This window comes from Convolutriloba macropyga, unplaced genomic scaffold, assembly GCF_964194025.1.
Source record: "Convolutriloba macropyga unplaced genomic scaffold, txConMacr16.3 SCAFFOLD_1783, whole genome shotgun sequence".
NCBI classification, from domain to species: Eukaryota; Metazoa; Xenacoelomorpha; order Acoela; family Convolutidae; genus Convolutriloba; species Convolutriloba macropyga.
In genome coordinates, this window is record NW_027451284.1 from 3,262 (window position 1) to 20,000 (window position 16,739).

Genomic DNA, 16,739 nt, shown 5'->3' on the forward strand with positions numbered 1-16,739 from the left:
TTTTTATTGCAAAATTGGTTATCGTATCCTCATATTAGTTTGCTACCTTGAGTTTTTCATTGGATGTAGACTCACTGTCTGCGGTATGCATGAATAGCACAGTCAACATTTTCTTGATGTTTGCAGGAATTTTACGGACTCTATTCCATCTTTGAGGTAAGTTTTGCAACATTTCCTTGGATAAATTTTTCTATTTCTACCTGTATTTTTTCAAATGAAATTCAGTGTATATTTGATTTTTGCCAATTTACCTAGGGTTTTATACAGTTTTCAGTCACGCATTTTGTTTGTTTTAGCGTACTCTTAACAATAGATTATAGAATTGTTCACACAGGTACTGATTGGTTCAAACGGTCTCGAAAGATAATTTTTGACATCTTATTTTAAGAACATATTATTTTTTTGTATGTTAGAGGCGTATCCTTAAATCTATAATGTCTAATTATGAGAGCCATATTTGATGTACATTATTTCATTATTCTCACGAATTGCCTCATAGAACTATAATTTCCTCGTACCCGAGTGTGCAATGTTTATTTAATGTGCAACCAATTTGTTTACTGAAACGGTTCAAGTAGTTTGAGAATCACAAATGATGATGAAACTGCCTTTTAGTCATGGTCAGTTGGTCTAGTGATTGGCTTAATGGAAACTGAATTTGTTCACATTGTGATCGACATTTGTTTGAGTATCAAACAGAAATGACTTACTTACTACTGAACTATATTTTGTAATAATGCTTCAGTTCGGAATAAAGTTATAGTTTAAGTACTATTTCCTGAAAAATTGCCTCTAGTTAAATACCTCACGTATAGGGAATTACTAATTTTATACCATTTGTTTATTTGTGTATCATATCAATTTGAAAAATGGAAAGACAACTGTAACCAAAAAAAATGTGCACGCAATATATTGTCGTTTTCAGCTATACCGGATACATACATGTATAGCACATACATGCACGCATATATGCATGTATAATGAAAAGCCTTTAAAAATTTATCTTTTTCATTTTCGTGTTGGTACATCTAGCGTTTGAAAAGATACAGAAAATAAGCTTTATTTTATATTTTCAGTACGCGTCTTATTTGTCCAATCACTTTGCATACCAATCGTGATAGAATAGCCGAGGAGTAATTATTAATAATTCAAGCTGTGTATGACCTACTTTATATGCATTTACTTTATATTGAGCTGAAGAAATAAGGCTTTTAACTTCAAAACCTGAACTAAACTACCATACCATAATATCAAACCTCCCTACTATAGAACGAAGCACGCGGCACGTACAATTTCAAACGTAAGTTGTCCCAATGTTTTTCATTGCTCACAATTCAAACAACATGTAATCGGTCTGAAAGTATTCGAAATAACTTCAATAGAACTTTAAACTTTTGTGTGCCCAGACAATCTGTTGATTGCGCTTTTCCTCAATTCTCACAAAACTGCAGACATTTTTGGGTCTTTTTCTGGTTCTTTTCTGGGTCTTTTTAGAGTCTTCTTTAAACCAACGAGCTTGAGCAGAACGAAAAACGGCGAATAGCTTTTAAGTGAAACTCGGGCCGGGATATGGTGATAGAAATGATTTAACAGTTTATTGGTTGGAGGGCTACCCTCATACACGTAAAATACACTTTCTGAGCCATACTTTTTGTCGCCTTATATCAAATATTGAACCACAATTGCCTTAGTTAATTTTTTAGTGGATGGTGCGGATGTGACACCGTAGGAATGGACAATAGTTTCAACAATTATTAAAACCTTCAGATCTTTTTCGTTTGTGCCCCCCACCCTCGCTTACTGGAAGCATATTATTTGCATCCCCAGACGCACCTGCCATATTTTTACTTATTGATTTACTATTTAATAGTCCGCGCATTAGTGGTCAAAATAGACCCCTTAATTTAGTTCAAATTTTCCCTTATTTTAGACCAATGGATTTCACTTACGGAAACTTGAGCCACACTTAGATTATGATCCGTCAGTAGTGTCAACAAAGGGCTTTTAGAGCCGTTTCGCGGACAAGACTGACGGTACAAAATAGCCTACACTGACAGAACTTTGTCATTATTTTTTTGAAAAACATGAAGAGGCAATTTTGAATTCTTTTACTGCAATATTTTATCGAATTCATTTATATGTATAATCGATGATTAGATGCAAAAATATCCCCTCTCCAATAATTGAGAATAAATTATTTAATCAAGAGCTATCAATTCTGATTCACGCAAATCGTGAAATCTAATTACTTGCCATTGAAAAACACTTACAGTAATCCGTCAGTGTATTCGCCAAAACGCGTTCGTTGACATCACTGACTTAATCCCCTCAAAAATTTCAATCCAAGCCAATTTAGCAAACATAATTGTTTTCCACAGAAATAGTGTATTAAGATTGAGTGTGAAATCCCCTTGCACAGATCGGTCAATTATGCCCGACTTGGGGTGTCTGTACTGACCACTAATGGGCTCTGTAACAGGAGGGGGTTGCATAACCTACGGGGGGGGGTTGGGAACAAACGAAAGAGATCCCAACTTTTTTGATCACAGTCGCACAAATTTGATCTGCCTGTTTTGTCAAATCATATTCTCATATTCCTTTGTTTTCCACTGTCTAGACCACCAAATCAGAGTTGTCTCTAATTGGTCAATATTTTACAACTATGCATTATGCCGCACAAAGTTTCACATTTTCGAATCATGTGACATGTTCTAAGCACATCTGATCATGACCATTCCCAGTTTGTGTCAGACTATTGATAACTCAACTATTTCTCTCATTTTGTCTAATCTAATTCGAAGTTTCTGATCAGCGCGGTATCTTTTAAAAACGTTTGCTAAAAATTACATGACCGTGACGTGGACGTGCTTTAATCATATTGGCCATTTTTTGTCTGCACCAATTGATTCAAATTTTTCCACCAGGCACAAGATTATTGTCGAATATTTATTTTCAATAAAACGAAGATTTTCTAGTTCAATGTTAGTTTTTTTTAAACAAGTAAATTGAAAGTATAACCCAGGGGTTAAATATTACAAGTTTAAAATTATATAAACAAAATTAGTACAATGTTAAAAATCAAAATTAGTGGTTCCGTTTTCTAAAGGTAAAAATAACTTTTGAAGCCACCAACATTCCTTTCCAACGGTACAAGTTTGAATTGTTGGAGCAGATGCTGTTTTAACATGCGTTTAAACTTTGAGCGTGATCTGATAGTCCGGACTTCACGCGGAAGTTTATTCCATTTTTGGATGTTTCTTTTTTGTATTGATCGACTGCTCGACCGTAAGAGAATTAGCTGTTCAGTTCTGTTGTTTTTTCTTACTAAGACATTACCACTTAGAAAAAAAACTCTCAGTGCCGTGTGTTTTCAATAATGAAATATCATTCCTAAATTTGAAACACTCATCTGGCTTATTAAAAGTTCTGCAGGCAAAATGTCAGATTTTACTAAGAGATCTGTAGATCTCTCAAACTTTTTTCTCATATAACAAACTTTAATACCCCAATTGATTTGTCGATTAATTCGCTGCATTGCAGAGAAATTCAAGTTCTGAAAAAATAGAGCACTGAATGTTAAATGAGAAAGGACTAGGTATTTGAATAGCATCAATCGTGCTTCCAGAGGTAACTGATAACGTAAAAAGTATATGGATCTAATCGCTGTGGCCATATTTGATAGGACTCTGCTGAGTTGTACATGAAAATTTAGTTTAGAATCAATTATTATACCCAAGTATCTGCAGTGACTTTGTGGTTTAATTTCTTGTCCCCGAAAAACTATTGGATCAAAATTTTCATGTTCCTTCGAGACGCAAAGAAGTTCAGTTTTACCGGTATTCATGGTTAATTTGTTTTGCTTTAGATAATTATCTGTTTTCTCCAGTATTTCAGAAACACTTTACTTCAGTTCGCTGACATTGTTTCTGGTAAAATGGAAACTTGTGTCATCAGCAAATTGAATTATGTCGAAGTTTCCTTGTACCTTTTCTCGAAAATCATTAATATAGAGAAGAAAAACTAGTGGCCCTAAAACCATTCCCTGTGGAACACCATGATTTGTTTCCAACCATTCTGAGTAAACATCATTTATCTTAACACACTGCTATCTGTTTTTAAGAAATGAAACAATTAATTCAACTGCACTCTCTGAAAAACCGTAAGCTTCAATTTTTTTCAGGAAAATTTCGTGCGATATTTAATTAAATGCTTTAACTAGATCAATGAAAACAGCAACTGAAATTTTTAAGCTATCATAGTTTTCTTGTAATGCTTCGATTAAAAGTAAAAGACTTATGTTTTTGAAGACTTATGTTTTTGAAATCCAAACTGTGTACCGTTCAAAATTTTTTCTTTTTGTATAAATTCGTTAACCTGATTGAGAAGTATACGCTCAAAGAGTTTTGCAAACATTGGAGTAATTGAGATAGGCCTATAGTTCTCGCAAACTTTTATGTCCCCTTTTTTGTAGACCGGACTAATGAAAGCAATTTTTAAATTTTCCGGGAAAATATTTTGACTAAAGCATGTGTTAAAAACAAATTGCAAATGGGTTCTGATTGGAAGCTTTGCTGCCTTGATTGCCCAAGCATTAAAAACTCCTGGACCCGGAGACTTATTGTTGTCGAGTGAATCGATGACATCATATAGTTCCTTTAGTGTAACTGTTCTGAAGCAAAACTTTTCCCTAACTTCTATGCGAGAAATATTTGGAGCGCTCACATATTGTCCATTGTATAAGCCTAGTTTCTGAAAACTTCTATTGAGACAATTTGCAATATCAAGTTCGTTTTCTACTTCTGTTTCACCGTCGACTAGTTTGTCTAAAACGAGACACTGCCTTTCTTTGCCAATACTTTTTTTGATGAAACTCCATTCTTCTTTACTTGTTGGTAGTTCTTTGAAAAATTGTTTGCAAAACTCGTTTTGGGCTGTTTTTAAACGCCTATTAAACAAATTTCTCTTATATTTGAAAATGGTATGCGCTTGCTCCGATGGGTTATTTTTCCAGATATTAAAAAGTCTATGTTTTTTGGCGATTTCTTCTCTCAACACTTTTGTCAGCCAAGGTTTTTCAGCAATTTTTTTTTCTGATTGAAAGCTTTTTATAAGTGGGGCGTGGAACTCTAGAGTAGTACTGAAAACGTTTATGAAAGCATTGTACATGCTATTTCCATCTTCACATTGATATAAGTTACTCCAGTCCTGATTTGAAAGATCAAGACTAAATTTATTTGCATCGAACTTGTTTGCATCATTAGTATTTTTTTAACACGATCAATAAACGATTTAACCACGATCAATTAAAGATTTTCACAATTCTGAATGTTTCCCCATTATAATTATTCCAATTCGGTCATAAAATTTCCCTCCATTTATTTACCGCTTTTATTTATGAGAAAGGAAGGAAAAATAAAGGGGAAGAAGATAGAACGTTAAGAAAAATTAAGATACACCCGGCCAAAAAAGGAGCTTAATCTGCAACTTTACCTCCGCGGAAAGAGCACTCTAGATGAAGAAAACGAAAAATCTAAAAAATCAAACTGTTCTGCGGCTGCCACGGCTCGGATTTTTTGCAATTGCTATTTAATTTAATTTTCTAAAATTTTTATATACCTATTTACTTATTTTATACATTAATTTATGAATATTTGTTTTTTCTATAGCACAGATCTGAAAGAAATAACAATCAAACAACAACGAACGGAACGAGCAAAAAATTACCTTCTAAATATAGACTTAGTAACACTTGAAACACCTCTTTTACTGACAGCATTTCACCTGTTGGTCTTCAAAAACTATAGGAGATGGTTTTTCTGATAAAAGCGGTGTGTCGGATCATTACTCCGTGTTTTTCTACCAAAATAGGCAATAAGGAGGAACATGTTTTTGTATCAAGGCAAATTCACTAGCTCGATGATAAAGTAGTCAGAAAAAAACATAGAGTACAATGTATTTTCAATGCTGAAGGAAATTATTTAAATTATTATCAACAGAGAGCATCAATAGAAAATTAGAATAATTACAGAAGATTAATCTTGATCCGAGAGAGAAATGTGTACCATCGATGGAAAAAAACAGAATAAAAACGAAAAGGGTTGGGTTACATTTGAGATCAAAAATTAGGCTGCAAAAAATTTATCATAGCTTTGCGATATAAGATAATTAAAGCTGAGGAGTTAACATAGAAACACAGGGAAGTAGGCACGGAAGTGAGAACTGCGTGTATTTTAACTTAAACAATTTCTTCAAGAGTGCTTTTAAGAGCTTGTCACAAAAAAAGAACAACTGTCTCAAAGCTGTGTCAATCCAATCCAAGAGAACTAAATCACGTTTTTTAAGCTTGGTGACACAGTGGTAGAGCTGGAACACAGACAAAAGCCGTTCACGTTTGTTTCACGTTTGTTTCCGAATGCTATTGTTTTTTCAGAAACGACTCCCTCTGAAGTTTTTGAAACAATAAAAGATCTGAATAGCCAACAATCTGCTGAAACCAGTAACCTAATAATGAAAACTCTAAATCCCCAATCTGCAGGAACTTTTGTTACGTTTTCAATAAATTTTTTATCTCATGTTTTTTTCCAGAAACACTGAACACGGGCTTAGTTGATACTTTTTTTCAGAAATGTTGCAAAGGAAACTCAAACAAATACAGACCAATATGCCTCTTACCGGTTCTTGTCAAACTGTTTGAAAAGTTAATTTCAAATGCGTTATGCCATTTTTTACGAATACTTCAATCTCTAATCAGTACTAACCAGTGGGAGTCCAGACGTAAACGAATAAGAATTGAAAAAAAAACTGATCAAATGGTGAAAGTTAAGCGAAATAGCATAAACAACAATGAATCATCATTGTTTCTGCTTCTGAGCCCCAGTGAAGCCATTGATACTGTTGAACATGAGATATTACTCAGAAAATTAGAAATATCTGGAAATCAAGTTAAATTTCTTGACATTTTGAAATCAGACTTCAGCGAATGGAGACAGTTTGTCTGCATTGAAAATTTTTATTCAGAAGTAAGAGCCAATAAAAGCGCTGTACTTTAAGGGTCGGTACAGGGACCAATGCTTTTATTCATGTCAATGATTTTCCGGTGCTGTTCGAAAAGAGAAACAGAACCCTGATTGCCGATGATACGTCAATATAGTGCTCCCCGAAAGAGGGACCCTCGAACGTAAAGCAAGATCCTGAAGGTCCAGACTGGATAGAGGAAAACCAGCTGTTTTAATCATGACAAATGTAGGTCTTTGGAACGCATTGAGAGCCCAAGGCGTCTGTAAACAACTGAGTTTTTCAATTTTTTGTGCAAAACCAATGAAGTAGTTGGGTGGTTCTCTAAATTAAGAAAATTCTTTTGCGATCATACAAAAGAAATGACTGAAATTTAAACAGATAACAATTCGTTTTTACTGTTCCAAAAACTTCTCAGTTGTTCAACACTAGTACCCTTGTAAAAAACTTATGGTCAACTAAAAACGCAAAACAGACTGTTAGTGTTTGGCACTGCAAATATAACTGATCTTATAAAAAACAGAATTTTTTTCATTGAGAAATCGATATCAAACAATAAGAAACTTTTGGTAACACGAGTGAGTATGATGTTCAATTTTTTTGCAAAAATATACATAAAACAATTCAGAATGCTATCTGAAACCACCTCTAAGTTTTTTACATAAAATGAGAGAAACAAAATTTGTTTTCTTTGAGAAATCGACATCAAACAATAAAAAACTTTTGGTAACGCGTGTGAGTATGATGTTCAATTTTTTTGCAAAAATATACATAAAACAATTCAGAATGCTATCTGAAACAACCAAGTTTTGTACATACAATTTGAGATGATTACATATAAGGAAACGAACTCCTTTTAAAACAATTCTGGTGGTGTCAGTAAGCTATCTCTCATATAATGCTTCGTTTTGTTCAATTTTCTTTAAAAAAGGCATCATTCGATAGGTTTCGCCTATTTGAATGTCTCTCAAGCGCTGATTGTACCAATGCACTGTACTTTTTTATATTTTTTTTTGAAAAATTAAAGCTAAATCTAATCTATGTCGCAGTCAAACGTTCATTTAATGAATTTCACAAGAAATGAAAGAAACCAAGCTGACTGATGCGTTTTGTTACGGCATTTTTTTCTAATGCTTTTATTCCCCAAGCTAATGTTTTTGTATAAATTGTGCTGGTAATCTATAAGGTACTTAAAGGTCGTCACTGATCCGGTTTTGAAAGTCGCCTGTCTTTTTTCCGTGGTTTTGTGGTTTCTGTCCTCATCATATCTTAGAAAATTATTTCAATGCGAAATGTTGAAACAAAAATGGATGGGTTCCGACCTATTTGAATGTCTCTCTACCTTCCATTGTATGCAAAAGCATGTATGAAAAATGACTTCCATTGTATGCAAGAATATGTTCTTTAAAATGCACAAAAGCAACGAATAGAAAAATGATTCAGATAATAAATAGAGAAAATAAATTATATAACAATTGCTGGTGGCAGTTTTAAAATCTGTTTCGATATAATAATATTGGATACAATTTTTATTTGAATAAGCACTTCGAAACAATATTTTACAAAGAGTCATTGGCGTTCAATTTAAGTTCAACCAATAAAACATTTCAGCATTTTGATGTTGTTGCAACAAATTATTTCGATGTATAGACACTTGGTCCATTTTAAGCATGAAAAAAAATTCTGGCACTGTTTGAAAAGCTGAAATAATTAAACAAAAGTTCCGAAAAATATAGGCGTCTAAATTAGAAAACGTGTCTTTGATAATCAGTTATTCAGTTAAGTTATGAGCGTCAATTTGTTGATAGATTGTAATCTTGTTGTTGCGATGCCAGCTAGATATAAGAGTTACCACAATGATGTGTATTATAAGGAAAGTGCTGGCTCTGTGCTCATTGCTAAATAACAAAATTGGCTGTGCATGCTTTTGAAATTTTCGTTTATTTTACAAAAATCTTGACATCTAATAAATGATAAATAATCGTGCTTTCACTTTGCTTACAAATGACTCTTTGCTTTTTTTCTACTAAGTAGAACATGGTTATAGAATATGGTTAAATATACTTGAAGCAGAAAATACTTCAAATCGTTCAAGCAAAATACTAAACATCTATCAATTTTCTTAAAGAATCACATAATAAAATTTTCGTCCGATTGTTTTCTTCCTAAAAATAAAAAAACTTTTAAAAGCTCCGACGCTACTATTCAAAGGATTTTTTCATGTGAGAGAAATAAATCATTCAACGTTTTTTGTTAAAAATGTTTTCATTTTTTTTCCAACCGAAGCCATTGTGGTATCTTTCCATAACTTCATAAATATTATAAAGAATTGGGGTCGACAAAAATTCCGTTCCACGTTGCTACGTTTTGAGAAATTTGTGGAAAATATTTCTGCCTCTCTGGATCTTTTACGTTTGTGAGCCAGATGTAGCTAAAAGTACTGTATAGCCAGATGATATATTTATAAAGCAAGATTATATATTGTAAATAATGTACATAATATCTGTTTTGTCAGAGTTTAAAACGTTCTTGCTAGATGCAAGAATCGCTATCTTGTAGCATTTTGCATGATTCTCGTTGAAAGATAGTCCTTAGTTTTTTTTCTTTAATATTTTTTGCAAAATCTAAAACTTTTTTCCAAGATCTCATCTTGCGTGATCTGAGAGACCGTTCCAATGTACATATAAACTTGCATAGTAGGGATCTGCACATCAAAATGTGGAAATTTTTAGAGGTGAGCGATTGAAATTATCTTAAATGTGTAACAACTTGTTTAGGACTGTTTCAAATACTGAATCCGTGTTTCAGATGCCTCCATATTTGAACACTAGAAAAGATTTCGATGGGGCGGTCGCATTTGGAGTGACAATTGTGGATTTTACTGCTTCTTGGTAAATGAGCAATCCATATATATATATATATATATATATATAAATATATATATAAATATATCATATCATTGTTTTAAAACGTCATAATGTCATAGTGGGCATTAGATCCAAGCAGTAATTTTTCGATTTTCAAAAGTCCTGGAATTTCATTATTGAACTTTGTCACTGAATTGGCAAAGATCTATTGAGCAGATACATCTAGTTCCAGAACCAATCTCACATCAAAAAAACTAGAGCCGAAAAAGTTAACACATCCTTCACAGAGAAAACTTCCTTTCCGAAGCGTGGTAGATTAGATACCGATGAAGCTGGCCCACGAGCGATAATGATTTGTAACTTCATGTTGTTAGAAGAAAAGACGATGTGATTTCAAGACGAGATGTATCAATGAGTAACAAAATATAATGTAGACGAAATCGTTCTGTTGTCCTTAAATCAACCAGATTTATTTTTTTTTAAATAGTGAACAATAGTTTGTGGGTGAATTCGTAGGTGCTGCATTTATTGATTTTCGTGTGTGGGTTGTTTTGGTGATGTATTCTTGTTCCTTTTTGTCCAATTGATAAATAAAGTAAGCTTTTTATTTTTATGTCTGCTTCATCCCACGGGTACTTGTCTACGTAAGGGCCTCGGAAATCGATTGTTTTGCACTCGTTTTCCCAATCTATTTTTTTTCCTTTGGTTTTTTATGTCTCTTTTGTTGTTTCTTCTTCTGATTCGTTTGGTCTTGATCTTCTAGTGACGGCATTGCTGGATAAAATAGATCGGCTGGGATTGGCTTTGTCCTCAGTAGTTTATCTACCTTTAAGTTTTCTTTTGCCATTACGGCTAGTTTTAAGGTAAAAAACCACTGCTCCCATTCTTCTTCTGGGTTTGCTCCGTTATCCCAAATTAATGGAAATCCTAATGGAGATTTTATTGAGGCTGACTGCGCCATGTGGTGAGTGATAGAGAACAATGACGATAAATCGTAAATTCCACGTGGAGTTTTATCAACTTTGTAATAATCACATAAAGGCAATACTGCGTTTTGACAATGGTCTGCGTTTCCACTTGGAGTCAACTCAGACAGCTACCTATTAACACTACGTTAACACTTTCAACTATCACATGAACATTTGATAACTAACACAGAGGTTCATGAATGCTATATAACTCCGCGATAGATTGATACACAACAGTTTATAGAATCGATATAATATCATATAGTTTAAGAGGGTTTATATGTAGTACTTCTAATATGCTTTGTTACGATGTCAATGCTCCATATGGAGATGGGCACCACAATTTTTGTTGTTATTATTTTTATTATTATTATTATTATTTATATTACTATTATTATTATTTTTATTATTATTATTATTTTTGTTATTATTATTATTATTATTACTACTGTTATAATTACTATTGTTATTATTATTATTATTATTATTATTATTATCATTATTATTTTTGTTATTATTATTATTACTATTAGTGTTATTATTAATTTTTCATCTTCGTCTTCTTCTGATTATTATTATTATTATTATTTTTATTTTTATTATTATTATTATTATTATTACTATTATTATTATTATTATTATTAGTATTATTATTATTGATAATATTACTATTATTATTTTTATTATTATTATTATTATTATTATTATTATTATTATTATTTTTATTGGTATTATTCATTAATTTTACTATTGTTGATGTTATTATAGTTAATATTTATTATTATTTTTATTATTATTATTTTTATTATTTTTATTATTATTATTATTATTATTATTATTATAATTATTAGTATTATTAATATTACTAATATTATTTTTATTATATTAATAATATATTTTTTTATCATTATCATTATTATTATTGTTCTTTTTTTATTATTTTGGTTATTATTGTTATTGTGATACAGAGAACGCAGTATCTCCTTGCAAACAAGCACCTAGAAGTATTATTCATAAAATCTTATCTCAAACTTTTATGCTATATAATTAATTTCACTTGTACAAAGATATCTAAGCTCCAAATGAAGTTAACTCTGTTCTTCACGTTCACGTCTGATTGACAGGTCTCGTTGAAGCTGCTAATGAGTCATTTTAGAGCTCAATCGCAGACGAGATTTTACAGCGCTAAAAGATAAATGTTCTTTCGTGGCCAATTCAAGAGTGTTAAAGCGCAAATTCTTTTCAATCTTGCTAGCAAGCTATAAGCCAGAATAACATTCCTCGTAGAATCGTAGTATTATAAAAATAGATACTTCCATTACTGTCCAAAAAGACCTCCAAGCGGAGATATTACCCGCAACTACAATAGCCACTAGAGCTCCTCTAGAGTCAACAGCTCTGAACGGAACCAGAGTCTATCTAGATATAGAGCGGGATCAGATGGCGCAATCAGCGATTCCTAAATCCCCTTTAGGAGTCCCAGTATTCTGGGAATTTAACGAATGGAGCTCGTGGTTTGGAACACTGAAAATGGCCATAATGGCCCGGGACAATCTCGTTGTTGATAAATTACTAAAACTAAAACCGACACGAGCAGAATTTTTCTACCTAACCCTCCCAACATACGAGGAAGCCTTCGAAGGAAAAACCGAAGACGAAGAACGACAAAGGGAACAAAGGAATGAAAAAGAAGAGTAGATTGGGAGAACGAGTGTAAGCAAATTGAATACAGAGGGCCAATGGCCAATAATAGATCGCATCCCCTGGGATGAAGCAGGCCTAAAGGTCAAAAACCTCATCTATCTTTCGTTGGGAACAGAAGGGTGCCGCAGTTACCATCAAAGAAACCCTCTTACTAGAATCAAACGCTGCACCACAAACGAATTAGTTCACGAACTTTCACTTACGTTCACCCGACCAAGAAACTTAACATTCGATAGCTTCCAGTTTTTCCGCGCAAAGCAACAAAGCAACGAATCACTGGAAACATTTTACAGCAGATTTCAAGAATTTGGGTCCCATGCAAAATTAGAACAACTAGAAGAAGATCTAGTAAAAGATCAGTTCATTTCAAACATTCATGGTTCCAATATACAAATGGAACTACTTTCGAAGTCAGAACACCACAATAGGTGCTCAATTATGCCATCAACAGAGAGAGAGAGGGCAAGCGAATCAAAAAGAAACTCTCAGAACACACTCCAACTGGAACACGGTTACATAAGTGCGCCCCAACAGACAACAGAGCACTTCAACATCACAAAAACCACAAAAAGCAACCCCATGCAGAAAATTTGGTAATCCATTCAGTCTAGCACATCTCCAAATTTGCCCAGCAAAGAACCAACAATGCAAGAAAACCAACCACCAATACCTGCAAAAAATTGGCCATTATGCGTCGTTATGCACAGCAAAGATGCCAGAACGAAAAACGATCCGAAAACACCAACTTACAATACCAGGCCAATATACGCCATCCCAAACAAGACGGGTAAGACCCGTTAAACCAGAAATCTCTCAGGAAGATTCTATAGAAGAGAGTGTAGATGCTGATGCAGCACTTTACATAAAAGAATTACACGAAGATTGGGCAAATATCAACCTGATACGCCCAACAATCTTCCACAATTAGCCCAACGACATCCTAAATAAAAACTACGACGGAGAAATCTGGGTGGAAACTGTAACAGACCAAAAAAAACTACAATGGCTCGCCGACACCGGCTCACCAAGATCTTTCATAAACACCGACAAAGCAATGGAACTGACGAAGAAAATCCCCAACGCTGCAATCCATCCGTACAAAGAAAACACAAAGTACATATGCTTTAAAAACAACAACATCCAGATTCGAGGCGTACTCCATTTGGATATAAGGTCAGGATCATGATCGGCAAAACAATGTAAATTACTGATCGTTGACAACAAGACAAACAACATCATGGGCCGAGACTTATTGGCAAAACTAGGGATCACACTCAACGCAAACAAATCAAAGGGTAAGCAAACTTTACAAGTTTTCAATATCCAAACGGAGAAAAACATCATAAAGTGGATACTCCAAAAATACCCACACCTTTGAACAAGACTAGGTTGATCAAAAAATCACATAGCCTAATCAATATTCAAAGCAAACTACACCCCGTCACAACACATAGGCCGTAGGGTACCATTACATCTTTTAGAAAAAGTCGAAAACGAACTCAACAAACTAATAGACGACGGACAAATAATCAAATTAGAGAAATATCCGGACTACCTTTTATAAGCTCAGCTGTAATCACAGTCAAAAAAGACAAATTGTCAAAATAGCTCTCGACTCGAAAAAACTCAACGACGCATTACACAAGAACAAGTACCAAATGCCAAAGCATCGATCACCTATTAGACTCGGTAGCCTTTTACATCTCCAAAAGGAAAAACTTACCTGCTCAATATTGGTTCTCAAAAGTAGATCTCAAATACGCATACAACCAAATCCCACTGGATGAAATTATACAAAAACATTGCTCTTTCAATATATTAGGAGGACGCGCAACAAGCACGTACCGCTTTATCAACGGATTTTACGGTTTAACGGATATGCCAGCCACATTTTAAAAAACAATAGACAAAACACTTCAAAATATAAAAACAAAATTTGCATATCTAGACGACATCCTAGTGATAGCGAAAGGAAGTCTACAAGATCACGATAACGAGTTAGACAAAATAATGAAAAAACTAAATAAGAAAACTTAGCAATAAACCTACAAAAATTCAAATTCGCAAAAGAAGAAATTACATGGCTAGGTTTCAAAGTAACTCCAAACGGAGTAACCCCAACAAAATCCAAATCTGATGCCATCATATCTTTCGAACCACCAACAAAACTTAAACAACTACGCTCATTCATGGGATGCATTCATCATTTAATAAAATTCCTACCAAACTTGGCAGAAATGTCAGAACCCCTTAGACCGTTACTATCAAAAACCAATACAAAGGCACAAAACAAACTTGACTGGAATGGAAAACACACACAAGCATTTAATGAAATAAAACTACAAATTCAAAATATTACCGAAAATAAACACTTCGACACTGAAAAACAAACAAGAGTTAGATGCGACGTCAGCAAAAAAGTACTGGGGGCATGCCTAGAACAAAAACATGGCAATACCTGGGAACCAGTAGCATATGATAGTAGATTCCTAAATAACTTAGAACAAAGGTATAACACAAATGAATTAGAACTACTGGCAGTGGTATGGTCACTAGAACACTTCAAATACTACTTACACGGTTCACAGTTCATTCTCCAAACGGATCATCAAGCACTACTTACTGCCCTAAAAAAACAGGGGCAATAAAACTTATTAAAGTCGCCTAACACGGTGGGTTGACCGTCTTTTACCATTCCACATGTACCATGAAAAAATATGGGTTTTGCTGATTATCTCAGTAGAAATCCAACAGGAAAGGCCCCCCTCCAACAGAAGAAGACAAAAATTGTGTCATCAATACTATCAACGATATAACTTTCGCTCTAATTTAAAACAGCCTCGTTCCAAATGGAGCAAGCGTATCCAAAGCAGACAAGAAACAAGTCAATTAAAATGACGTCATTAAACCACTCCAAAAACACAGCGAACGAAAGAACGCTTCTTGCCGTAAACAACAAAGAAATCAGTTGCTTTGTCTTACTTCTAATTCCCCATCTTTCGCTAATTCAAATTTAAACTCATTTAACAGTAAACTAATGCCATTACAACGCGAAAAAATCCATTAAAAGAAACATTTCAAATCCCAATAAAAAAACGCTTCGGCGCCCCAAACAAAAAACTCTAAATGGAGCATTCCATTTCATCAACCAAAATAGATCAATTCGAGTGCACAAACTGATTATATATCAAACAAAGGCAAAGGCCTAGATGCTATCGGTGAGTCAAAACATGAAGATTTATTCCCCAGTTACAGTGATACCCCAGCCCCACTTTACCGAGAAAATTTAAACAAAGTATTCAACGAAGAGTTCATAGCAGAGGCCTCGAGCAAAGAACTGAAACCAATCATCGATTTAGTTACGGACCAAAACTGGGAAGATCTCAAAAAAGTGAACCCTTTATACTACAAAATCCGCCGCGATTTATCCGTCACCCCCACCAACTGTTTGATTTATGACAACCGCATGGTTATCCCCAACAAATTAAAACATATAGTGCTCGACGCTATTCACCACAAGCACCTCGGCCAAGTGGGAATGCTGGCATTAGCAAAGTTGGTATGGTGGCCTCACATCCACTCGGAGATAGTGGCGAAAGCCCAAGCATGCAAATGATGCACAGACAAAGGTGAAAATTTAAAATCCCTAATACCTAAATCACAACTAGGGTCATTACCGCTGCTCACGGAGCCGAACCAGGAAATCCAAATGGACTTCGCTGGTCCCATACCATTCAAGGAAAATTTGCAGAATAACTACATACTAGTCACGGTTGATCGCTTATCAAGATACCCACATGCCGAAAATTTCCATAATTGCGAAACCGAAACAGCTCTAGACTACCTCGAGCGCTACTGTAGACAACATGGTATCCCTATGTCAATAAGATGCGACCAAGCCCAAGCACTTAAAGCAAAAGAATTTAAAATTTTTTCCAAAAACAAAAATATAAAACTAATCCTTGCTCCGGCTGGAGACCATAGCGGAACGGGTATGGTTGAACGACTAATCCAAACTATAAAACAACTGTCAGCCGTTCTGGACATAGACCCCAATTGGAATAGTGAAACATTAAGCACTAAGCTTGCTAGCGTCATCGAAAACATACGTCTAATACAACGCCATTTGAAGCACACTTTGGACGCAAACTTAACATAGAACTCTCGAATATTGTAACTAAGCCAT

At 34.2% G+C, this 16,739-nt stretch overlaps 1 protein-coding gene across 1 annotated transcript in view; it reads left to right on the forward strand.

Moving 5' to 3' along the window:
• Positions 1–1,003: 1,003 nt before the first annotated feature.
• LOC142356533 (thioredoxin-like) overlaps positions 1,004–16,739 on the forward strand; it is a 35,238-nt gene continuing 19,502 nt past the window's right edge. Inside the window, exons 1-2 of the mRNA XM_075408414.1 lie at positions 1,004–1,300; positions 9,823–9,905. Coding sequence (XP_075264529.1) covers positions 9,823–9,905 — 83 coding nt within the window. The 5' untranslated portion in view covers positions 1,004–1,300. The remainder of the gene's footprint in view (positions 1,301–9,822; positions 9,906–16,739) is intronic.